General features: G+C 35.2%; 3 protein-coding genes and 2 long non-coding RNA genes across 6 annotated transcripts; 2 read left to right on the top strand and 3 right to left on the bottom strand.

Annotated features, from left to right (window-relative positions):
• Positions 1-7,319: 7,319 nt before the first annotated feature.
• LOC140885088 (uncharacterized) lies at positions 7,320-8,608 on the bottom strand. The gene is made up of 4 exons (XR_012150805.1): positions 8,502-8,608; positions 8,295-8,341; positions 8,115-8,198; positions 7,320-7,738 (listed from the first exon to the last, which is right to left on the bottom strand). It is a non-coding gene; the product is annotated as an uncharacterized lncRNA (long non-coding RNA).
• A 3,180-nt stretch (positions 8,609-11,788) lies between these two features.
• LOC140885148 (uncharacterized) lies at positions 11,789-13,194 on the top strand. 2 transcript variants are annotated; one of them, XR_012150817.1, is made up of 4 exons: positions 11,789-11,912; positions 12,301-12,362; positions 12,436-12,470; positions 12,943-13,194. It is a non-coding gene; the product is annotated as an uncharacterized lncRNA (long non-coding RNA). The 2 variants fall into 2 exon arrangements; XR_012150818.1 differs by lacking the exon at positions 12,436-12,470 and having other exon boundaries at positions 12,301-12,366.
• A 1,918-nt stretch (positions 13,195-15,112) lies between these two features.
• LOC140877987 (uncharacterized) lies at positions 15,113-17,268 on the bottom strand. Its single transcript, XM_073281593.1, has 2 exons — positions 17,085-17,268; positions 15,113-16,245 (listed from the first exon to the last, which is right to left on the bottom strand). Exons 1-2 carry the CDS (start codon positions 17,266-17,268, stop codon positions 15,113-15,115), a joined length of 1,317 nt encoding a protein of 438 aa, XP_073137694.1.
• On the top strand, positions 17,165-17,829 carry LOC140884393 (glutaredoxin-C9-like). Its single transcript, XM_073291132.1, has one exon. It carries the CDS (start codon positions 17,267-17,269, stop codon positions 17,663-17,665), a length of 399 nt encoding a protein of 132 aa, XP_073147233.1. The 5' UTR covers positions 17,165-17,266; the 3' UTR covers positions 17,666-17,829.
• Positions 17,830-21,902: 4,073 nt separating this feature from the next.
• LOC140879689 (receptor-like protein kinase HSL1) lies at positions 21,903-25,689 on the bottom strand. Its single transcript, XM_073283523.1, has 2 exons — positions 22,934-25,689; positions 21,903-22,533 (listed from the first exon to the last, which is right to left on the bottom strand). Exons 1-2 carry the CDS (start codon positions 25,533-25,535, stop codon positions 22,142-22,144), a joined length of 2,994 nt encoding a protein of 997 aa, XP_073139624.1. The 5' UTR covers positions 25,536-25,689; the 3' UTR covers positions 21,903-22,141.
• Between the last annotated feature and the right edge of the window lie 283 nt (positions 25,690-25,972).

The raw sequence follows: 25,972 nt of genomic DNA, 5'->3' as shown, positions 1-25,972 counted from the left end.
TAGTTAGTTGGTTTTGATTTTAATTTACTTTTATCACATGCTTATATCGAGTTAATTTGGGTGTGATTAGGTGTGAAATCGAGACCCGTCTCACAATCCTCCTACTTATTTTTTGTCCCGAAAAAAATCCGGAGAATTTTGTTTTCTAGTATCCTATACATTTTGGGACCCGAATATTTGAAATCCTGTCAAGTAGGGAGATGATAATCACAAGATATCAAAGGTAATTTTGTTCAAAAAGCCCTAAAATCATTTTTTTTTATTTTTTTTAAAAAATACTATTTAAAACTTATATTTATAAAGAAAAAATAGACCTTAACATAAAACATATAATATTAATATATTATGGATAATCTTTCAAGGTTTTATCAAGAGAAGAACATCATACTGCGCATCGGATATAAATATATGGGCAAATTGTATCTCTTACTCTATATATTTGTTCTTATTAAATAATTTTAAATATAAATTATTGATTAATTATTTTTTTGTAAAAAATTGCAAAAGAATAAAATATTCGAACATATTTGATTAGAATTAAAATGGCGTATGATGAACCGATACTAGTCAACGCTGAAGCGACTACGAGCTTGACGTACGACCACGACGCTAATATTTTTTTTTTTTTTTTTTGAAATTGGGAGTAAGTTGTGAGGTCGGCATCTGCATTGGTGGGATTACTATTCACAAAACCAAAATTTAAGTTTATGTTTCTATCTCTAAAAAATATATACATTAGAAATTCCTGAAATTGAAATATATGGATCCAAACATAACATCAACGAAATTAAATTCAGCTAGATTCTTGCTTTGTTCATCGTCAATTCCATTTCAACGGTACCTCATCCATTTCGTGTAAAATTCAAGAATCATTTTTTCCAACAATGAAAATCCGTGAACATTAATTTTTATTTTTTTTAAAAGGAGTAACCGTGTCATAAAACCCGATTTTTTTTTTAAAAAAAGTAATAAAACCCACAGTGAAATTGTTATTATTGGCCCGAACGAATACACGACATGGCTTCCATATAACTATAATCAATTCAAATGATAATATGATCATTTGTTATTTTTTAGAATTATGATACTACTTTATTTGAATGTAAATCAAATTAGTTAGAAAAAAGATAATATAAGCGTGCAAAACATGTACCGATGCACTAATATAAAAAAAACGAAAAGAAAATGATTTGTTTAGCCTATCAACTTATTCAATTTTGAATTTCGCTCATTAAGTTTTCCATTTGTTAAGTTTTAGTGCACTAATTTTTATGTTTTCATTGTTTTGGTCAAAATATGATGTGACATCCGATAAGTTTATCAATTTTTTATGACATGTCAAATTCTTTCGAAGTCATGACATAATTTTCGGTTGTCACAATCACAATTATAATTTCTGATATCACGTTAGTAAATATAAAAAATTAATGTATCAAAATAAAATTTAATAGCTTTAATAGATAAAAAGCAGAGGGCAAGATGTTAAGAATTGGAAATACATGAAGTCTGGGATTTCTTCTTATATTGTTTGATTTGTTCCCTTTTATATAGAATTGTAAATATGCAGAGATATTGTGTACGCTTGATTTCAGGATCTCATTATCTTTTTGTAATGTATATATAGTTCTTTCATTATCAAAGCAATATAAGAAATTTGCTTCATCTTTCGTTTCATGGTATCAAAGCACTAGGTTCCCTAAACTCCATCACTCTCCCAAACACCACTACCCAAATTCTTTCGGCCAATCAGCATGGCAGAAAAAGACAACCAAACAAAACAAAACTCATCCAAGCATGAGGAAAGCCCATACAACAATCCAAGTGATCCTCTTTTCCTTCATTATTCTGATCAACCAGGACTCATACTTGTAGCCCAACTACTAAGTGAAGAAAATTATAGTACATGGAGTCGTGCCATGCTTATGGCCCTTAGCATCAAGAATAAAGAAGGATTTGTCAATGGTGCCATAAAACAACCAGCAGCATCCTCCACCACAGAATTACAACAATGGAGGCGATGCAACAACCTCGTTAAGGCATGGCTGTTTAATTCGATCTCTCAAGAAATTGGAGCAAGCATAATATACAACGATAATGCTTATGAGATCTGGGCTGATTTGAAAGAGCGTTTTTCACGCACCAATAGTGTTCATCTTTTTCACGTTGAACAATCCATTCACAACTGCACACAATAAAACATGACCATTGGTGCTTATTATACCAAATTGAAGGGTCTCTGGGATGAACGTGATTCACTAAATTCTGTCCCAACTTGCAGTTGTGGGACCATGAAAGAAGTTTTGCAATATCAACAAAATCAGAAGACCATAAAGTTTCTCATGGGGCTTAATGAAGTATATGCTGCTGTTCGAGGGCAAATATTACTCATGGATCCACTTCCTACAATCAAAAAAGTGCATTCTCTTATTCTTCAAGACGAAAAACAGCGAGGCACGCCAAAAGAAAGCACAATACAACCCGACGCTGCGGCCTCTGCTGTTCGAAATAATACACGAAGATTTGAGAAAGGCTTTACACCAAAAAATCCTCATCTCAAATGTGGCAAATGCGACAAAGATGGACACACATCAGAAACATGTCGGTCACACCTTCAATGTGATTACTGTGGCTGGACAGGACACACCATTGATATTTGCCGAAAGCTGCTAAAGAACAAATCTGTAGGTGGAAGATCAAACCCACAAGAGCACAAGAATATTTACAAAGCAAACCATGTGGATAGCAACATCAAAACACCTTCCACATCTTTTAATCTCACTGCTGAACAGTACCAAAATCTTATGGCATTACTTGACGGGAATAAGTCCAACCTCATGGCTAATCATGTTAGCAGTGCGTCTGCCATAAGCGACATATCAGGTAAAATCTTCTGTGCTCCCATCACTTGCCGAGAAATTTGTTGGATACTCGACACGGGAGCTACCGATCACATGGTTTGCTCTGTCGATTTGTTGGGTACAAAAACATGCGTTACCAATCGAACTGTGCAACTCCCAAATGGAGAAATTGCAGCTGTTACTCACATAGGCAGCATTCACTTTCCTGACTTTACCTTACATGATGTGTTATGTATCCCTTCCTTTAAATTAAATTTGATCTCCATTAGCAAACTCGTTCAAAATTCCCGTTACCTTGCACAATTCACTAAGAATGCTTGTGTGTTACAGGACCAACTATCGGGGAAGATGATTGGGACGGGAATTGAACGCGGAGGCCTCTACTATCTTGATACTCCACAGAAAACCAGTTGCCACTCCGCTGCCACAAATCCTCACTCATCACGACTCTGGCACAAACGCCTTGGTCATCCTTCCGATAAGAGCCTAAGATTATTCTCTCATTTAGACACACGCATAAAATTTTGCGATGTTACTGACTGTCTTATTTGTCCGTTAGCCAAACATACTCGTTTCAAGTTTTCATTAAGTTCTATTCATACCAGTTCACCTTTTGAATTAATTCATGTTGACATCTGGGGAGGTTACCATATTCCTACGCTTAATGGGGCACGATATTTTCTTACATCTGTGGATGATTACACTCGATGCACATGGATTTATCTACTGTGTTATAAATCTGATGCTTCAAAATGTTTACTCTCTTTCATTAATTTAGTTGAAACACAATTTTCCTCAAAAGTCAAGATTATTCGTAGTGATAATGGTCCTGAGTTTAAACTAAAAGATTTTTATTTAAACAAAGGCATTATTCATCAGACTAGTTGTGTTTCGACCCCGCAACAAAATGGAGTTGCGGAGAGAAAACATCGTCACCTCCTCAATATAGCCCGAGCTCTTCTGTTTCAAGCCAATCTTCCAAAAAGATTTTGGGGCGATGCTATTTTAACCGCGTCATACCTGATCAATCGAACACCTACTGCCCTTCTTAAAAGTAAAACTCCTTTTGAGATGCTCTTTCACAAGCAACCCACATATGATCATTTGCGAGTTTTCGGGTGTTTATGTTTCGCCTCAACACACCATCACCGTCCCTCAAAGTTTGATGCCAGAGCCACCAAATGTATTTTCCTAGGATATCCACATGGTCAAAAGGGATATAAGCTCTATGATCTCTCCACTGGTAAACAATTTGTATCTCGGGATGTTTCGTTTCATGAGCATACTTTCCCTTTTCCATCCTCTGGTAATCCTGCACCTTTGATTTTCCCAAATACTCAACAACCAATGTATGATGAGCCCAATGATGAATCATTTCTATCACAACCTGTGGATTCTGACAGTGCAATAACTCCTTCAGATGTTATCCAACATTCTCCGGCCTCATCTCATGAAACACAACATCCTATCTCGCGAATAACACGACAAACAACATCACCTAGTTATCTCCGTGAGTATCATGTTGGTATATCTCTGCCTTCAAGGAATGTTCCGTCATCTAACTCGGCAATGGTTCAAGCACCAGGTATTACTTATCCTCTATCCAATGTCCTTTCCTATGATAGACTATCACCACAACACCGTGCTCTCACCATTTCTGTTTCAGACGAAAAAGAACCAACATCCTTTGAACAGGCAGCTCGTGAACCTAAATGGTGCCTCGCCATGCAGCAAGAACTTGAGGCACTCAAAGCTAATAAAACATGGTCTCTTCAAGAACTTCCTCCTGGAAAGAAACCAATCGGATGTAAATGGGTATACAAGATCAAATTCAAATCCGATGGCACCGTTGAAAGCTACAAAGCTCGGTTGGTTGCTAAAGGATACAACCAAATTGAAGGATTGGATTATCGTGAGACTTTTGCCCCAGTCGCAAAGCTTGTAACTGTCCGCCTACTCCTTGCTGTTGCCTCCATTCATCAGTGGCATCTTCAACAATTAGATGTCAATAATGCCTTCTTACATGGAGATCTCGATGAAGAAGTCTACATGTCATTGCCACCTGGTTTCGGACGAAAGGGGGAGACTCGTGTTTGCAAGCTTCACAAGTCCTTGTATGGTCTAAAACAAGCCTCTCGCCAATGGTTTATTAAACTCTCTACAGCCCTTAAACAAGCCAACTTCAAACAATCAAAGGCTGACTATTCCTTATTCGTCCGATCCCAAGATGGTAAATTCACTGCACTTCTTATCTATGTAGATGATGTTATCGTCGCAGGCAATAATCTACAAGACATTGAAGACACCAAATCCTTCTTAAAGGAACAGTTTAAATTGAAGGACCTTGGGGAACTGAAATATTTTCTAGGAATAGAAGTTGCACGATCCAGCAAAGGGATAGTTATTTCTCAACGAAAGTATGCTCTTGATGTTCTTGAAGACGCTGGATATTTAGGGGCTAAACCAGTAGCATTTCCCATGGAACAAAACTTATCATTCAGCAACTTCGATGGTGAATATGTTAGTGATCCTTCTTCCTATCGAAGACTTGTCGGACGACTAATTTATTTGACTATCACTCGACCAGACTTGGCATATGCAATTCATGTGTTAAGCCAATTTATGGACAAGCCACGAGTTCCACACCTAGAGGCAGCCTATCGCGTATTACGCTATGTGAAGCAAACACCAGGTCAAGGGATCATTTTTTCTCCAGAAAGTACAATCCAACTGAATGCCTTTTGTGATGCAGATTGGGCTAGATGCCGTGACACTCGACGATCTGTTACTGGATATTGCATACTCCTTGGCAACTCTTTGATCTCTTGGAAAACCAAGAAACAAAATACAGTGTCACGATCTAGTGCGGAAGCCGAATACCGATCCATGGCAACAACTTCTTGTGAGATTACTTGGTTAAGATACATCTTGAATGATTTGGGTATTCAACACCCACATTCCGCCAATCTGTATTGTGACAATCAAGCAGCGCTGCATATTGCTTCAAATCCAGTTTTTCATGAGCAAACAAAGCATATAGAAATTGATTGTCATCTTGTGCGAGAGAAGATTCAAGAAAAAATGATCAAGACATCTCACATACCTACCTCACTACAACCAGCTGATATTTTCACAAAGCCATTGGGTTCCCCACATTTTTCGAAGCTACTTGACAAGTTAGGAATTATCAACATATATTCCAAACTTGAGGGGGAGTGTTAAGAATTGGAAATACATGAAGTCTGGGATTTCTTCTTATATTGTTTGATTTGTTCCCTTTTATATAGAATTGTAAATATGCAGAGATATTGTGTACGCTTGATTTAAGGATCTCATTATCTTTTTGTAATGTATATATAGTTCTTTCATTATCAAAGCAATATAAGAAATTTGCTTCATCTTTCGTTTCAAAGAAGGAAAAGAGGATCACTTGGATTGTTGTATGGGCTTTCCTCACAAGAAAATATATATATTCCTTAAAATAAATGCCATCGGTACTAGGGTTGTCATACTGAACCAAAATATCGAATTTTCGGCATACCGTATCGAAATTTTTTCGATATACAAATATTTTTTTGATATACATAATTTTTTTTCAGTATCAATAATGATTTTTTTCATAAAAAATTTCGTAATTTCGCTATCAGTATCGGTATGAATTTTTTTCATACCAATATTTTTAGTACGATATATCGAAAAATCACCCCTAATCGACACGATTAATAGATAAAAAGCAGAGGGCAAGAAATGAAGAAAATATATATATTTCTTAAAATAAATGCCATCGGCACGATATTTTCTTTAATTGTACTACGATTGGGAAGGAGATTAAAAGTGGGAAGTACGAGTAAAAAATGATGTCTCTTGCATATCTATAAGTGGAATTTATCTCACTCCCCAAATAAATCCCAGGGTTGGCTTCTCGTACTTTTTTAAAAGTATATTCCACTATTTTATTATTTTGTTTGAAACAGAAGAAAAATATATTTAAAATATCCGAAATAATTAGATTCGAAATAAAAGAAGGGATGGCATGAACCATTCTTCTCGATTACCAGTCATCGAAAAAGCTTTCCTAACTGTTTGCATATAAAAATTGACAAAGTATGTGTGTTGCGCATGCGTGTCAAACACATGAGTGCCGAAATGAAATAAAAATGAAAAATATAATCTAATTTCTAAAATCAAGCGAATGTGAGCCTCGATTTCATTGTTGGTCTCAATTCCACCGGTTATATGCCAAAAAAATAAGAAATTATGAAAAAAAATCATTAATAGTAATTGAAACTTCAACATTACTACTAAAAATTCGAAAATGACAAGTGTTTGTCATAAAACAAAATAAAAATTGTTGCTGGAAAGCTCGAGGAACTACGAAATATGACTGAAAATATGTACTGAAAATCTAGAACAATGATGAAATTTCAAAAATGTGCAGAAATATGCTGAAGAATTCGAGCTTTTGAAGCCTGGAATTGTTGAATTGTTGGTTATGTCTTGTGTTTTGCATGATTGTTCCCTTGAAAATACCCATCGATATTAATATCCATATATACACAATTCACAAAACACGAGCTAATAAAAACCAGAACTCGAAACACCGAAACCAACAACAGCCCAAGCTCTACAACTACTTAAAGAATCAAGATTTATCTCTACACTTCTTATTGAATGAAAAACCCAAGTACAAGAACTGTATAAAGCACAAAATGTTGGATTTCATCTTCTCCACAAGAAACAACAAAAGAGATCAATCCAATAATCGTTACACTCAAATAGCCATATGGAAACACAAGTGCTTAAAGCTGAAAGCTGTTTTTATCAGTAGAAACCTGAAACTCCAATATCCTAACCAAATATGAAGCCTCCCATGGCGGCCACTACACAAGATAAGATCACAAATAAAGTAATTATTCTATGGTAATCCCCTGCTTCACCTGTAATCACAAAACCCATCGCCATTCTTTTTTTTCTCTTCAAATTTCTAGTACAGAATGGTATGACATATAGGATTTTAACAGTGGCTGAGGATGACCAATAAAGAAAATATTGAATTTGTCCTTTAAACTAGTATCCTAATTCGTAACAAAGAATTCAACAAACCAAAATCTGTGAAAAAATTGGGACTTTACTAAAAGAAAAACTTTATAGACAGGAAAAAAAAAATCAACATTATCCATTCAGCATGTGAAACAGAGACCCGTAAGCTACCTTCCAAGAATCATTAATGACAAAAAAATAAAGCAATAAACTTACCACAACTTACATGATCTTTAGCTCCAGTGACGACTCCTTTGCTTATCCAATCTAGCTAGCTTCCGAGAATCAGTATCTCTTATTCTGCACATCATAAGAACAAATTGAGATCATAAAACACTCCATGCAACTCTGACCATAGTATTAAAAAGCAAACGATCCTCCTTGTCTATGGCTTACCCTGCTTTTCTGAGCTTATACACAAGAATCAAGATCTTGGAGCAAGGCTACACAAATGGAATCAAATACACGAATCAGAAAATGAATCACGGCTACACAGATGAATCAATTAATACAAGAATCATAAAATGAAACAAAATGATTTCATCGAATAAAAAAATGAAACAAAATGATTTCATTTAAAAACAAAAAACAACGATTCTTTGCCTTGCATCACATGGTGGGTTTGGTGGAGACGCATCGGCAAAAAAGGGAAAAAAAAAAATAGGGCTCGTGAGAGAAAACTATGCTGGAACAAATGACCCGTTTTTTTCACAATGACCCGATTCGTGGCTTTTTGTGACCCGCGCGTTTTGTTTAAAAACAATCAAAAACACATCTCAAATATTTTTTTAAAAAGTGTTCATCAAGAACATTTTTTAAAAAAATATTTTTTAAGATGATTTTAAATTTTTTTATCCAAATACAATTTATAAATTTTTTATATTTATAAAACATTAAAAACGTTTTTTTTAAAAACACGATCAAACGGAGCCTAAGATCATATCCTAAAATGGATATTTTAAATAGATGCGTGTTGCTCTCATTTTTATCATGCGTAGCTGTCCTTCCCCCTCTTTTCATGCACCGAATGCTTCTCTTTTTTATTTTGTAGAAGAAGAACCGAAACTATCCTTCCCTTTCCTTTAATGCTTTCTTTTTTATTTTATAGAAGAAGCACTGAAGCTTTTCTTCAATCTTCTCCGCGTTGTTTTCTGAATTAGGTACGTTTGTAATATTATTGTTTTATTTTTTTTTTTTATTTTGCATGCAAAATTATTTCTCTAAAAAATTGTGTTATTATTCATATGAATTTTTGTTCATATTGTTTTTGCAGGTAAATTTGATATTAAACGTGAAATAAAATAGAGGTACGTATTAATATTATTATAACAAATATTAAGTTCTGTGAATATTTTAAATAATACTATTATTATTCATGTTTTTTAAGTTAAATATTGACTATAGTTTGTTGGTTATGTTAATATAATATATTTTTATATTATATAATGTTTTGGTTAATCCTTCACGCTCTACAATTATACCCTTTATTTGATTGTCGTTGTTTTTAATAAGTTTGTCAATAGTATTAATTCCTAAACTAAGTTACCTAAAATATTAACCATTTATAATTATCTTTAAATTTGTGATATCTTTACATAAATAAAAACTCAATACAGATAGTAATAGTATGTTTAAAAACTCAAGACAAATAAATAAAAAATTATCTTATAAATATAACGTTGATAATCACTTCATATTTTTATTAAATATTATAAAAAAATAATATTCATAAAACATTATTTTTAATCACAAATTGTAATATAACTTGTATTTTTTAAGCTTTAAATTTTTTAAATTTTTGGTAAATATAAAATGTTTGATATCCCAATATTTAATATTTTGTGTTCATATTAAAATGTGATATAAAATATTTATAATATCACATTTTTAGATTAATTAAACATATATTTTTTTGATATTCTTTATTTTATTTAGATATGATAAAAAAATATGATAGTTTTTTAAAATATTTAATTTTAGTTGTTGATATACACAAAAATATTGCATTTTGAGTTTTTTTTAAGTAAATAAAAAATTAAAAATATAAGGAAAGTTAGTTTAAGGACAAATTTGTTATAATTAATGTAATTCGTATTTAATATTTTATTTTATTTCAAATAACATGAAGATTATTATTCGATCGTGGTATGTATTATTTTTTAGTGTATTTATTATAAGTATAATTGATTGTTATAATTATTTAACTTATTGATTAGTTTTTGTCTCTTTTTTTTTTTCAGAATGGCAACAGTACAAGATTCGAGCGTGTTGTATTTGCAGGAATTACATATATCATCAGTAGTTTTTTTGAAAAATATTGATAAAATTATTCAAGCCAAATGATCGGACAACTTGATTTGGAGATTATATTTGGAGAATGGCTTACATAGCCGTGTTAAAGCATTTTTACATCATATGGGATTTTTCGGTGTTTTGCAGTGTGGATGTCGTGTTTATGATCATCATTTGATCACTGCTTTGGTTGAACGATGGCGACGTGAAACACACACATTTTATTTTAGATGTGGTGAGGCGACTATCACGTTGCAGGATATTTCAGTTATTTGGGGTTTACCAATTGATGGTGAGGCTATATCTGGTATAGATGCTTCGCATAAAGTGGAAGAATGACAACACATATGTTTAAATTTATTGGGATTTATGCCATTAGCGGCGCATTTCAAAGGCGGTCACTTGTCGATGACCTCTTTATACGAACACTACACCTCCACACACATTGATGATAATAGTTCCGAGATTGATGTTGTGAAATATAGTCGGTGTGTAGCATTGATGATTATCGGAGGAATAATGCTATCAGATTATCAAGGAGGATCGGCTAGATTGATTTTTTTACAACTGCTCCGGAACATTGATCGAATAAAATCTTACAGTTGGGGAGGTGCACTTTTAGCGTTCGTATATCGTGAGTTGTGCAATGCAACACGTATAGGAAAATCTAAAATAGCCGGACCTCTATATATTTTGCAGGTATAATTTATAATGATGAAATGAGATTAAATTAATATTTATTTAATTATATTTTTTACTCATGACAGGTATGGGCATGGAGCAGGATTAAATGTGTTAATCCTGATCGAACTGGTTTATCTCATTTTGTGGCCCCGAATCCTGCTGATGACATTATGCCATTTTCTCCTTACGGTGCTCGATAAAAAATTTATTGTCATAATATGAACTCAGATTAATTTACTCGATATTTAATCATTTTTTTATTGTAGGTGAAACAATGTTTTCAGTTATACTCATGCACCGACACACTCTCTTCGAATTATAAGAGACTCTTTTGATCGTATGAATCATGATGAGGTATACTATGAAAATATATAAACACTGCAACAATGAAATTGTTCATAGAAAATTTTAACTAATTTTTTTTATTTTTATTTTGCAGTTTAACTGGATAGTATACGACAGAAACGATCAAGATGTCAGAATAATAATGGATTCATACGACAATAATATTTATCGATGCGTTTGTCCTTTGATTTGCTTTGAAATTGTAGAGATGCATCGTCCGAATCGAGTGTTAAGGCAATTTGAAATGCGTCAACCTATTCCAAGACCTGCATTTGACAACGATAACCTCCACAACATCAACTGAACATGTAAGGCCCGAGATTATTTAATTTTAATCCAAGTATATTTAATTTGAGAATTTTGGAGTTTGAGTTTAAATTCTAATATTCTTAAATTATTTAGGATTGAAATTGAATTAAAATATTTCATTTGGACTGAATTGCAAATAGTGGAGTCTTAAGAGGCCAAAATGAAATTTCTGGAATTAGTGGATGACACATGTCTTGATCCTAGCTTTGTACGTGTATATCAGCTTAAATTCATCAGAATCTTTCCTTCTTCAACAGAAAGGAACCGAGAGCTCAATTCCTTGTCCAAAGTTCATCTTTAATCTTCATTTTCTCAAGATCCGTTCAACCGAATAAAATTCTGAGCATGGTTTTGGAATCCTCGCAACAAGAATTTCGTTGTGATGTAAGTATTATGTTGATTCAGTATGTCTCGAAAATATATTGTTTGGAGAGCTTGGAATTTGATTATGATTATTTGTTCTCGAGTTTGTATGCGTAATTATATCGAAGTCGGGCCGGAGAAAAGACATCGTTTGAATTTGTTATGATTTCCAGCTTTTGTTCGAAAGTTATGCTATCTGATTTGGATGGTTTATGATGCTATCTTGCTGATATATGATGTTGAAAAGCTGGTTAAAGTGGTTCGAATTGTTGGTTGTGAGTTTCGGTTATCGGTGTTGTTATTGTTACGCCGCCGGTTTACGAAGTTGATAGATTTTGAATCCTTATGATTGAGCTGTGGTTTAAATAGATCTTGCTGATGTTATAGTCTTGAATACCATTCATTTCAGATTTAATCAAAGGGCATCGACGTCGGGAGTTTTGGTTTCAAACCGGGAGCGATTTGATCAAAGTTGGTGAGCTTTAGACTTTGATACTTGAGTTTAGCTTGAGCAGATTTGTGATTGCACTTGTGTATTTTGTAGCTTGTGGATCTAGCTCATTCCTTATCAAGACTAAGGTATGATACGTCGATGATCAAGTTGGGGATGTTCGTCGAGACGAGTTCATTGGCTCGATTCCCTTAAATCACACAATACTTGACCTACATGTTTAAATTATGGTTATATTATCTTGTTATCTATGTGAGTTTAATATTTATTCAAGATATGCTAATATCGTTGATGGGTTACAAAATTCGATATTAAATATCAATGACGAGTATTTATCATTGATAGATCGATTTCGGTTATAGCATCAGTGATGAGCTTAAGCCTGATGACGAGGGATGTGTTTTAGCATTTAAACATGTCGTTATAACGCTTTGAATCTTTATTATGTGGATAACTGCTTTGTAGCATTTAAGTTGGTATTATATTGAAATGCATAAAACTTGTTATTTGTGTTTCAATATAGGTTTCCGTTGTTTCATACTAAGTTTATACTTACCGGTTTTTCGGCTGTTGTTTTGTTTCGTATGTGCATTACAACAGAGGATGCAGGGCCGAGTCGTAGAAGGTCTTGAACGATGGGAGTTAGAGAAGTGACGTTCCGGGCTAAGTGTGGAAAAGTGTTGTCAAGAATAGGAGTTTTGTTATTGCATATGTGTTGGTTGTGTTTGTACCAACATAGTAGACCTAAACTTGATGCTAGTTTGAATACTTTTAGGATCTTGTAAACTTGGCTTTTGAATAAACTTGTTATGTATGTTGTACATGTTTTTCTTGTATGTATAGCCTTGTTTACATTGATTTGCATGTTATTATATAGCAAGATCTAGCCAAAGGATAGCACAAAAGCCTGAGAAAAACATTTGCAGATGCTTCTGATTTTTCTGCATTGAAGGGCCGCTCGATCGGTGCATTTTGACCGATCGAGCGGGACACTTGAAATGCCAAACCCGAGAGTTTGGATTTCTTGGCCGCTCGATCGGTCAAGTTTAACCGATCGAGCGGTGGGTCCAAATTTTTTTTTAAAAAAAATTTCCTTTTGTATTACTTGTGCTTAGTCCTAATGATTAGTATTAAGTTGTTGGATTAAAGTAGACGAGCCCGGGGTCGCCACAGAACATGTCATCGCAACATGGACTGGAGGGGAATATCATGAAGATGCCATTAATATTTGGAACAGAAGGTTGCATTATGTTGTCCAAGGTCAATTTCATGGAAGATCTAGGCAGAGAGATGATGATTACTTTCGATGGTATGAGAGCATAACTGTTCGCACTATTTCTCCCACAGTCAGCGGGATTGGTTTTCGACCATATCCCCACAATTTTTTTGCTCCTGGATAACATGATATTCCACAACATTTCGGTACGCCTTCTATTGATCCGCATCTGTCACCTTTAGGATATGTTCCAAGGTCATCTGGTTGGCGAGACGATGCAGGACCTTCTGGTGGTTTTTGAAAATGCAGGGCCATCTGGTGGTTTTGAAAATACGGGGCCATCTGGTGCATATGATGACGAGGATTATCGGACTCCATTTCAGAGCCATATCCAAAGTATTACCGAATTGATCAACGATCAGCCACCTGGTTGTCCTAACACGTCGGCACCTCAAAGAAATGTTGTTTCACCAGTTATTTTTCCAGGTTATTCAAATGAACAAAATCAGAGCCGTGAGGACAATGACGATGTGGTCCAAAATAATCCTCAAGGTTTTGTACCGCGTAGAGGTTCGCGTAGACGTAGGCCACGTGGTTGTGGAACAGAGGATCATTTACGTAATTGTAATTGTAACCACCGATCATGATATATTTGTTAATGTGATTTATCTACACTTTAAGATTTATATCACTTAATAACATATAATTTATTAGTAATAGATTTAATATTTATTATTTGAAATTATATTTTCATAGTATATTGTATTTTTAATATATTCTCATATAATATATTATAAATGAAATAAAATTTAAAAAAACAAATATACAAATACAATAAAATGCATACATCTATTATTTTATTTAAACTCATTTATCTACACTTTAAGATTTATATCGTTTAATAACTTATAATTTATTAGTAATAAATTTAATATTTATTATTTGAAATTATATATCATTTTTATAATATATTGTATATTTTTAAAAAAACAAATATACAAATACAATAAAATGCATCTATATTTTATTTAAACGCATTTATCTACACTTTAAGATTTATATCGTTTAATAACATATAATTTAGTAGTAATAAATTTAATATTTATTATTTGAAATTATATTTTCATAGTATATTGTATTTTTAATATATTCTCATATATATTATAAATAAAATAAAATTTAGAAAAACAAATATAAAAATAAAATAAAATTCATACATCTATTATTTTATTTAAACTCATACATGAAAACTTTACAAACAAAACAAGGTACACATTTATTATGTAAACACGAACGAAAAATACGATGCTCGCTAGATTTTCTTGACCATTCCTCATATTTTCGATATGCATAATCCGACCACAGTTGATTTTCTTGAACCATGCGTTGACCTTTAGCCACACGTTCGATGAAATATTGTACACATCTCAGTAGGGTCAGGTGCACTATCGCAGATATAGGCAGTTTACGAGCTCCCTTTAACACACTGTTTAGGCACTCAGACATATTGGTCGTCATCACCCCACGACGCCAACCTCCGTCATGGGCCATACTCTATTTCTCCTTAGATATTCCGGCCAAGTACCTATGTGCCAAAATATTTTTGTTCATGATGGCCTCCATTGTTGCGTCGAACTTACAGATTTGATGTTGTTTGCCCGCCTCCCAACATAAATCTTTCAAATGCACATCTTTGAATCTCGCATTAAAATTTGAGCACTCATGTCTCAAATAAAAACGATGCACACCATGCGGAGGTTTAAAATAGTGGAGATCCTCAGCTGCTCGAACAATACACTTATCCCTATCAGAAATTAGGCATACTCCACTTTCACCACAAACAACATACTGACCAACATTTTCCAAGAACCATTTCCACGAATCCGATGTCTCTTCATCCACGATTGCAAATGCCAACGGCAACACTTGATTCTTCGCATCTAAAGTGACTGCGATCAGCATTTTGTGCTTATATTTTGTATACAAATGTGTACCGTCAACACTGATGATATTCCGACAATGGCGAAATCCATCTATAGAAGGCCTGAATGCCCAAAAAACATAGTTCAATGTTTTTATTGATTCGTTGTTCGATCTAATATGCTTCCACTTGACAACTGTTTCGGGATTATATTTGCACAGAGCACGCATATATTTCGGAAGCAGTTGCACAAAACTCTCCCAAGTCCCATAAACAATTTCCACTGCGCATTTCAGACTTCGCCACGCCTTTGTATACGAGATTTGATATTCGTATTTATCCTTCACGCTCTCCATGATATATTTAATCTCGTACGAAGGATCACAACGTACAATACCCAACAACGTCTGTGCGACCATATTGCTATTCAAGTTATAATGGTCTATGCCGACGTTGGTAGATATACACGTGTGAGGACCGTCATATCTAGTTATTTTCCAGTAACCTGTTTTCTCTTTGAAAGAAGCTCGAAGACCCCAACGACATCGAGCGGCAGAAGAATCTTTTTTACACTGTACCTTCCACAGAATGCGTGTGCTATCGACGACACGATACTCACGCTTGGAAACTCTAACTGAATAATCTTTCACAGAAGAAATGAGATCATTCTTATCTTTAAATAACATGTTTACACCAAGTTCTCCTCTTTTCGGATTGTAATAACTTGCTCGTGTCCCGACAGGTACACCGATGAAATCCGGAGTCTCTTCTCAAAAGTATTTATTGAAAAATGATGGCATTTCAGAATTGGGGGAGATAAATGGTACGACTTGCCTCTGTAATGTTCTGACAGCAGCGGACGCTGCCTACGTGGCAGCGTCCATTGCTTTGAAGAGCGGACGCTGACATTAAAAAAATGCAGCGTCCGCTCTTCACATTGGCGTTTTGAAGTACTTTTGAATTCTCTCCCTGCACGCATTATTTTTGCCACTCAAATGTTTTTTTAAATTAAATTTAATAAAAAAACCCCTAAAATGAGCGAAAATATTTTTAAAAAAACATGTTTTTCTGTGTCAAGAGCAACGATAAGTCCTATCTACCGCTCTTACTTCCGCTATTGGTCGGTTAGATATTTTTTGCACTTTGGTTCCGACACGTAATCTGTGTCCTTTCTTCCATTGTCTTTATCATTATATATGTTGATTAATTAACATTTTTGTTTTATTTAAAGATGTTTGTAAAAAATTATATTTTTATAAAAATGATTAAGAAAGTATGTACAACCACTAAAAAGTAATTTTTAAATTTTGATTTAAAAAAATTAATTTTAAAAAAATCATTAATGATAACAAACACTCCTTTAATATTTTTAAAAAAATGGTCACATGCACAGTCATCTTCTGTCCATATATTAATTTGTCATCAATATATCTGAGCTTTATCTCATCACGAATCAAGGGACAGCTGAGAGTTGGATGATTCGCGAGACTAACGTTTTCACTAGCATTATATATACTTGTCATAATTGGTACATAAAATGCGACTCAATATTTAATATTGTTTTCTTATTAAGCCGACGTTAGAAAGGCGTCGTCACAGGCAGACGTCGCTGCTTGTATGGAATCCGCGTGGAGCTAGCCGACAGACGACGTGGTGTCGGGCCCACATCGCCCGCCGTGACGTCCCAACTCGCGTCACGGCCTTTGACGTTATCATCTTCCCTACTATATAATTTCCCCACAGCTTCTCCTCCTTTCTCCTCCCCCTTCCCTTCCCTTCCACTCACCATGCAACAAGCCCTCCCGTACAGAGACTGCTTCTCCTCCGCCGCCGCTGCCGCCGGAGGCACGCGAGGTTCCTCGGATCCTCCGCCGGAGGCCACCGTGAGCAGGCTGGTTTCCGAGAACGCGGTGGTGGTGTTCGCAAGAAAGGATTGCTGCATGTGCCACGTGGTCAGGCTTCTGCTTCACGGCCATGGAGTCAACCCCACGGTCTTCGACGTGGACGGGGCCGACGAAGATGACGTGGTCGACGAGTTGTCGAGGATCACCGGCGCCGACGGGACGAAGTTCCCGGCGGTTTTTGTCGGCGGAGAACTGTTGGGAGGGCTGGAGGAAGTGATGGGCGCCCATATCTCCGGCGAGTTGGTGCCCAGATTAAGAGAAGCTCGAGCCCTGTGGCTTTGAACTGTGTGTGGTTTTTGGTATATCGTATTAAAAATATTGATATGATAAAAATTTATACATATATCGAATGTAAAATTACTAAATTTTGATATGAAAAAAATTCATATTGATATTGTATAGATAACGAAAGAAAATTCGGTATACCAAAAAAGTTTCGGTACGTTATACCAAAAATTCATTATTTTACTTCGGTATCCCAGTCCTAACTTTGAATATTAATATTCGAAAATCTTTTTTACTTCATATATATATATATATATATATCATGCCCAATAAGAAGGGTTTTCATTTTTTTCAAATGAACCATAAGTCTCTTCGATTTTGGTTTTGTGAATAGTAATCCATTGGATTCAACAGCGACTCATTTATGCTTGTTTTCTTCTTTAATTTCTTCACCAATTTTTTTTTAACTCTTAAATTAAAGATCGATTTTTTGAGACAGATCTCAATGGTTTTGATCCGAAACTCCGATGGGGTTGAATCTTACAACAATTAAATGATTTAAATTCATTTCGTGATTGGATTGGATGACAGATTTCCACAAGTGATTTAGTTTAAATTCGTATAAAATTAAATCAGATTTTAAATTTATTTCATGTTATTTAATTTTCAGTTTATGGCAGATCATCACACGTAGTTATCCATGAAAAAATACAAATTATTATATAAAAATTAAAAAATATCACTTTTTATCGTAAATTTATTATAATCAACTTATAAGGAAATTATTATATATTCAGATATGAGAATTGCTTATAATTTTTAAAAATCATAAAAAAACTCCTTAAAATAATTAAATTTTGTGAGAATAATCTTTTAAGTGCAAATTTATCTTGTTACTAAATTCCCAAGTTTAGTATTAAGAATGATGACATTTAATGAAAGTTACTTCTTAATGGGTTAGTCTATGCTACATCGAAAGTGTTTCTCCCCCTATCTCAATATCATTAGATCACGTGAGATCCTTATATTTTTATGAAAATTGACATGTGTGTTGGTAATCTAATGATTGTAATTTGACTAGATCACGTGGGATCCTTATATTTTTATGAAAATTAACATGTGTGTTGATAATCTAATGGTTGTAATTTGACCATATCATAAGAGTAAAAATACTTCAGGTGTAGCATAGAATAATCTCTTCTTAATACTAAATTTAATTTCCAGTCCACAAATATTGAATGAAGTAAACAAAAGAATGGATGTTTCCTTCTTTCTTTCTTTTTTGTTTCTTGGAAATTTTCATTTGTGTAAAATTTCAAATTTTCGAGTGACTTGTCAGGAAATTGTCAATTCTGAAAGACATTGCCACCTACGTCCTTGGTATAAACATCCAACAATTTCTTGGCAAAGGTGGCACATTGTCATGGAAAAATCACGAGATTTTTCATTACTAAAAGTTCTTGAATATTAATTATTTCCATCATTTGATGACCAATTAACATGCCATGACCTGATTAGTGATTACAATGAAAATTGTTCAAGAGAAATTTAACCATTCTTAATTAATTGATCAGTGTATAATATAATATTCGAAAATTTTAGATGATTCTTATGCTTTTCCCCCCTTTTTAATTAGTAAACCTATTACAGATTACCTAAAAAGATCATTAAAAAAAGTTCATAAAAGTTTGTGGTAGGAAAAAAAAAGTTCATAAAAGGTTTGCTCAAATAAAGAAAAAATGTCGTTGAACTTAATCTAAATTTGATTATGTTACTCTTTAAAAAATAAAAAATAAAAAAGAAGAAGAAGAAGAAGAAGCAATGGATATATAATTTTGCTCCAATTTGTAACAAGAAAGAAAATTTTTGTTAATACGATTGATAGTTTCCCATCCGCAATATTAACTTTGCGATTACACATTCCTCACTACATGATAGTAATCTCAGCATTCTTCGAAATGGTCTACCTTCAAATCGCTTGCAAATAATTCTCGGACTCTTCTAGTCATCCCTTGGATTACCATACGTAGCTTGAACCTGACGAAGAGGTACTAGGTAGTATGTAGCTTGAAAATGAACCAAATCGAATCGAACGGTATGAAATTTGAGCTAGACTCATTTAAGATTTATATAAGATTCGAGTTTGGCTCGAGCTCAATTCGAGTTTTTATCATGAGGTTCGAGTTCGTAACGTATTGAATTGAAATTACTAAGCTTGTGAATAACTCGAGCTCAGTTATTTAATAGCTCGCGGATTATATCTATAAATCAATGTTAACTGTAAACAAGCCGAGCTCGCGAAAAGCTCGCGAGTCTATAAATCAGCGTGCTCGCGAGCTCATGATCCGAATATCCTTAAACTCGAGCTCGGGTTGATAAGATGAACGATATCAAATGAGCTTTTTACTGAACCAAGCTTCAAATAACTCGCGAGTAGCTTAGTTAATTTACATCCTTACACCAGATACTCGTGTAGACAACATTTCTAAAGACGCCTGAAAGGCCCATGTTATCCCCAAACGTCAAGGTTAAACTTTATCATGTGGCTAAGCTTGTTACGAAGTGTTTGAGAGATCGAAGTTTTAGAAAGCACTTATTGGCTTTTAACTTGCTAAAAGTGTTTTGGGGTGTTTTGGAATACCAATTTCTGGCTTTCTGCTTCAACTTCTATGATTTTAAACAAAAAGCTAGAATTAAGCAAAGTTTTTTTTTTCTGCTTCTACTTTTTTTTAATGGTTTAAAATTACAATTTTACATTTATCACATTCTACAATAACTCTCAATTTTTATAAATATTTTTGGAGATTTTTTTCAATGCTAAATTTATTAAATTTCAATCATATTTTGTTACAAGCATTATTTTCTAAAAAAATATAATGCACTTTTATATAATTTTCATTTTCATAATTTTTTTTACATATTTTTTGCATTAATACAAATGTTACGTATGTTAATGATATCGTTGTCATTTTACTAAAAATTAAACTTGAAAACAATTTGTAGCAAAATCACCCCAAACACCTCCTGCTTTTGCGTTTCACACTTCAAAACCAATTTCTAGCAAAATCACTATAAAATAAGGAAAGCTTCTCCCAAACACTTTAGTCCTTCAAGCTATTTTGCTTCCCCACACAAAATGCAAAAACAGCTCTATCAAAAATTTTCCTTCACCTTTTGAAGGAAATACATGAGGATGCCTAAGCGAATTTTTCAAATACGCAAGGCATCGTGCGGGTAAATTGTATCCAACATCCTTGCGAGATTCCCAATCAACTTTTACGCAAGGTTCTAAAAAGCGTGAAGCGCGTCGAACCGTGAAGTTCAAGCTTCAGATTTTTCAAGCTTAAGCGAGCTTAGAACGATAGTAAGCGTGAAAAAGCGTTTTTAATTTTTACTATAATTTTAATTATTTTAAAACAAACATTAAATAAAATGTTAGATTAACCATAAATATATGATTTAATAGATAATTCAAGTTCTAAACTATAAATATATATATTTATAAAAATGTTTTCATTTTAAAAAATAAATGAAATCTTCTGTAAAAAGCGGTCGCTTAATCGAACTTAAAAGTATTAAAGCTTAAGCGAGATTAAGCGTCGCTTAAGCGAGCTTTTTAGAACATTGCTTTTACATGAATGTGTCATTTTATATGTTTCTTTCTTGAATTCAACTTGTAATCAATTTTCAGAAACTATTCGAAATGATTTGGCTCAAACATCAAACTAGATAAAGTTACAGAAGCGAAGTCAGCAACACAATCAAAGCAAAACAAAGCTGTAAAACAAATCCACTGTAAATTCTGCTCGTCTATTTTGATAAACCAATCAAGATTGAACCTTGACTACAATACAAGAGCTCATTGACAGTTGAAGGCTTTTTGCCTAGCGCACGTCTCAGACAAAAGATCTCCCTGGGGTGAGAGCATAGCCGTGGGATCATGGGAGCTCCCACATGATTTCATGTGGGAGCTCTTGATCCAACGGCTGTGCTGCACCTGGAGCTCTCCCTGGATTCCTGATGAAGGACATGTTAAACCCTTGCATCCAACGATAAACCGGAATAAAAAATATGTTTGAACAAAGAAAATCACAACACATGCCCAATTCACAGGAGTTTCTCCGTAGTATCAAAAATAGCTGGAGTCTCCACAGTCATATCATTAACACCATTAATTCAACGTTGGGACGACAAACCAAAACAACACACAGAAATGGAAATAATTCATCAGATTGAAGACAATATCAGTCCAGAAACAGCGATTCTAGAAGGAAAGTATAACTGAAAGTGATGATGCAAAACTACTTTCAGGCTTCAATGTTGGAAGGACTTTGGTTTGGATTCATTTACAACTTAAAAAACCATACCTTCCGTGGTTAATATTTCAAACTTTAACCTCCTAGTTTCAGCGTCATTCACACAACCAGCTTCGAGTTGGATGGTTAAAGGCCGACATAATAGCTGCCTATGAACCGAAAGAATCGCTCTTTCCTTTCTTTCTGAAGTTCAAAAGCCAAAACTTGCAAATATGTTTCAGGCAACACTTCCTTGATCTGAGGCATCTTCATAATAATAAGGTGTTAATTTCCCATCTTTCCCTGCGTTTTTTGGTGCTTTTATGTCGCCTATCTCTTGTAACATTTTGACAACACGTCTCATAGATGGCCGATTAATAGGAAGAGGGCTGGTACATAGGAGGCCGATATTCAAGACTCTGCATATTTCATCCTTGAAACAAGAATCAAGTTTTGAGTCGAGTACTTGATCCGCACCCTTTTGATCCAATGTGGTGCAAACCCATTTCACCAAATCTTTTTCGCCAAATGCGGGATCTATCGGGAGCTTTCCAGTGACCAATTCAAGAATAACAACACCGAAACTGTAGATGTCGCTCTTCTCATTCACCCTAAGTGTGTAAGCATATTCTGCATAATGGAAGTTCATTAAGTATACAGTCTCCAAGCCTAACAGTAGTGCGATAACCAAAGTTCACATAATTCCAAGATTCAAAAACAAAGCTTATACCTTCACATGTAAAAAGTAAAGCAACTGTAGAACAGACTAGTACTTAAAGTTAACAATCACTTTTCCCAGAGACAAGATATATAAAAGGCGGCTCAAGAATAATATCAAATCTTAAAAGCTTCTGTCTGTGTGCAAGTGGGAAATGGGAGAAAACTGAGATTTAGCAAATACCGATGTTATGAAATAAGATTTTGAACATGTGGCCTTTAGCTCTAGTGCCATGTTAGAAACTAGATTCTCAAAATCTCCAGGAGATGATCCAACAATAATAATATTTATGCACTTAAACAATTTACTAACCCGGCGCAATATAACCACACGACCCAGCGATAACCGACATGGATGTGGTGCCTTTCTCATTAGCATAAAAAACTTTAGCAACACCAAAATCCGCAACCCGAGCGCCATAATTCACATCCAACAATATATTATTTGACTTCACATCCCTATGTACAATCGGAGGAACACAATCATGATGCAAATATGATAGCCCCTCCGCCACATCAATGGCTATCTTAAACCTCATCGGCCAATCTAGCAAACCACCTTTTGAGCTATGAAGTAAATCACCTAGGCTACCATTAGGCATGTATTCATAAACCAAAAGCTTGCAATCCTTTGTAGTACAACAACACCACAATTTCACAATATTCTTATGTCTAATCTTGCCCAATGTCTCGACCTCGGCATCAAAACCATCGTCACGAAAGTCACCCTTCTCCACATCACTACCTGAATCTGCAGATTTCGACCTTAACCACAGCTTCTTCACTGCAACAGCTTCACCGTTGCTCAGGACCACCTTGTAAACCTTGCCGTACGACCCACTCCCAATCACATTATCCTCATCCAAAGAATCAAATATCTCATTGTCATTGAATCCCAGCTTATGAAAGGACATTAGAGTCCATTTTGATCTATCAATTGACCTTTTGGCATTCTTGATTTTTTTGTATTTCAAGTAGAACCATATCATGCCGAGTATAAGAACCAATCCAACAAACATAAAGATTGATCTTAACAACCATAAATTGCTCATTTTTTTGGCTTTGTTTCCCCCATCACACAAACCATCGATGTCTCCACACAGTCCTGGATTTGCCAAAAAGCTGTCTTTATACATCTCCTTCGCATACAATGGTGGAATATCGCCAGAGAGATGATTGTCAGATAAATTCAGCCTATTAAGTTTCAAGTTCTGTAATACAATAGGGATTTGTCCTGAAAATTGATTGCCTGATAAATCAAGATAATTTAAAACAGCTAAATCTCCAATTTCTTCCGGGATAGACCCGGAGAAGTCATTATCTGCCAGATTCAACTCATTTATCTTCTTCCAAGAATGAATACCATCTGGGATTTTACCAGTAAATTTATTATCATGCAGATCAAGCTTCACTAATTGCCCAAGATTCACGATGCTGCTCGGTAAAGAGCCCGAAAATTTATTATCACTAGCCGAAAACTCCAATAAATTACCCAAAAACCCGATCTCGTCAGGTAAAACACCCGAAAAATCATTGCCAGACAAAATCAACTGAGATAAATTAGATGCACCTGCAATAGTTTTTGCAATTCCACCAGAAAATGAGTTTCCCACGAGCTCCAGCAATGAAACATATGGGAGCCCCCAGAATCCCTCAGGTACCTCACCGGAAAAGTTGTTGTGACCTAGTCTGACACGCGACAAACTTCGGCATTGAGCTAATGTCGCCGGGATTTGGCCGGAAAAGGAATTATATATCATCAATACCTCTTCAAGTGCCCCGTTTGCACATAAAGTCTCCGGAATCTGACCGGAAAATCCATTGGTGGAGACATCAATCCACCGCAGGGGCGAGCTTTTGCCAAGATTGGAAGGTAATTTTCCATACAACTGGTTCTGAAAAAGCCTTAACTCGTACAGATTAGGAGAATTAGCAATGCTATCCGGTAGTTCACCCTGGAATCTGTTCTGGTAAAGGTTAAGTGACTCGAGTGGCAACCCGCACAATTCCACAGGGATCGGCCCAGTCAACTCATTCATCGATGCATCGAGCCGCCGCAGAGACACCATATTTGACCACCCTTTACTGGGCAGGTTGCCAGTAAGCGAGTTGTTATAGATCTCCAACTGTACCAGGCTCTTCAATTCAGTGAACCAACTCGGAAATGAACCCGTCAAAGAATTGTAAGCAAGATCCAAATCCGTGAGTCGGCCGAGTCGACCCAGTGAATCCGGTATTTCGCCCACCAAATTCGTCTCCGTCAACCAGAGAACCTCCAAGCCTGTCAGATTCCCGAGCTCTGGAGGAATCCCACCCGGGGTAAACGGGTTGTAGGACAAATTCAGCTGCTTCAATGTCGAAACATTTCCAAGAAATGGCGGAATAGTCCCTTCCAGCAGATTCTCAACCAACGCAAGCACCTCGAGCTTCTGAAACCTCCCGAAACCTTCGGGGATATATCCGGAGAAGTTATTACCAGACAAATCCAGGTACTTCAACAATGGCAGATCAGATATCTTCCCCGGGAGTGCGCCGGTCAAATAGTTCTGCGCCATGTCGAGGTGCTCCAATGACTGACACGCGGCGAGGCCATCTTCATGTATGGTGGAGTTAATGAAGTTGTCATACAACGAAATGGATTTCAAATTCTCGAGAAGGCAGACAACGGAAGGGAACGGGCCGGAAATGTTGGAGCTCGAGAGGTCCAGCGAGGTGACGGAGGCAGTAGCCGAGTCGCAGAAGACTCCATGCCACTCGCACGGCGAGCTGTCGTTAGGATCCCAGTTGGCGAGCACCCCGTCTGGGTCGTCGAAACTGAGCCTTGCCTGGTGGAGATAGACAACTTCTTGGCTTAAACAAAGAACAAAAGGCGGCGCCAGCACCAGGAGCAGGAAGAGAAAATGGCGGCGGAGCATTTTCCGGGGGGGTGGTGGTGGAATGAACGGTAAATGGAAAGATGAGAGTGAAATCTTGGCTCAATCGCGCATGTTTGTGTTTGGAAGATTCTTCAAAAGTTTTGGTTACTTACATATACTCAGGCAAGGCAACAAGAGAGTGTGGATGAAGTTGGTTAAATCATCGTCTCCACCTCCATCTTATATTTTTCTTTCTCAAAATGACTCTTTTTTTTTGGATTAATTTCTACCCGATTTATAAAAAAAAATATTATTTTTATGTTAAATTATTGTTTTTTTTATTATAAATATGATAGATCAATTCGTAAATATATCATTGAAACCATCGTATGAGAAGAAATACAATTAAAATTTTGAATATATCTTTTGTGAATGGACATGTCGATCTGACTCATATTTACGATAAATATTAATAGTTGATATTTTAAATATGTTGG

The sequence above is a fragment of the Henckelia pumila genome, chromosome 2 (genome assembly GCF_033568475.1).
Source record: "Henckelia pumila isolate YLH828 chromosome 2, ASM3356847v2, whole genome shotgun sequence".
Taxonomy (NCBI): domain Eukaryota; kingdom Viridiplantae; phylum Streptophyta; class Magnoliopsida; order Lamiales; family Gesneriaceae; genus Henckelia; species Henckelia pumila.
This window is presented reverse-complemented; position numbering and strand designations above follow the sequence as displayed.

Excerpts from the sequence above, each read along its gene's own strand:
- LOC140884393 (XM_073291132.1), top strand. The coding sequence starts at position 17,267 with ATGCAACAAGCCCTCCCGTACAGAGACTGCTTCTCCTCCGCCGCCGCT.
- LOC140877987 (XM_073281593.1), bottom strand. The coding sequence starts at position 17,268 with ATGGTGAGTGGAAGGGAAGGGAAGGGGGAGGAGAAAGGAGGAGAAGCT. Across the intron at positions 16,246-17,084 it reads GATTCCATACAAGCAGCGAC|AGACTCCGGATTTCATCGGT; the intron begins GTCTGCCTGTGA and ends ACTTTTGAGAAG.
- LOC140879689 (XM_073283523.1), bottom strand. The coding sequence starts at position 25,535 with ATGCTCCGCCGCCATTTTCTCTTCCTGCTCCTGGTGCTGGCGCCGCCT. Across the intron at positions 22,534-22,933 it reads GTGTGGTTATATTGCGCCGG|AATATGCTTACACACTTAGG; the intron begins GTTAGTAAATTG and ends TCCATTATGCAG.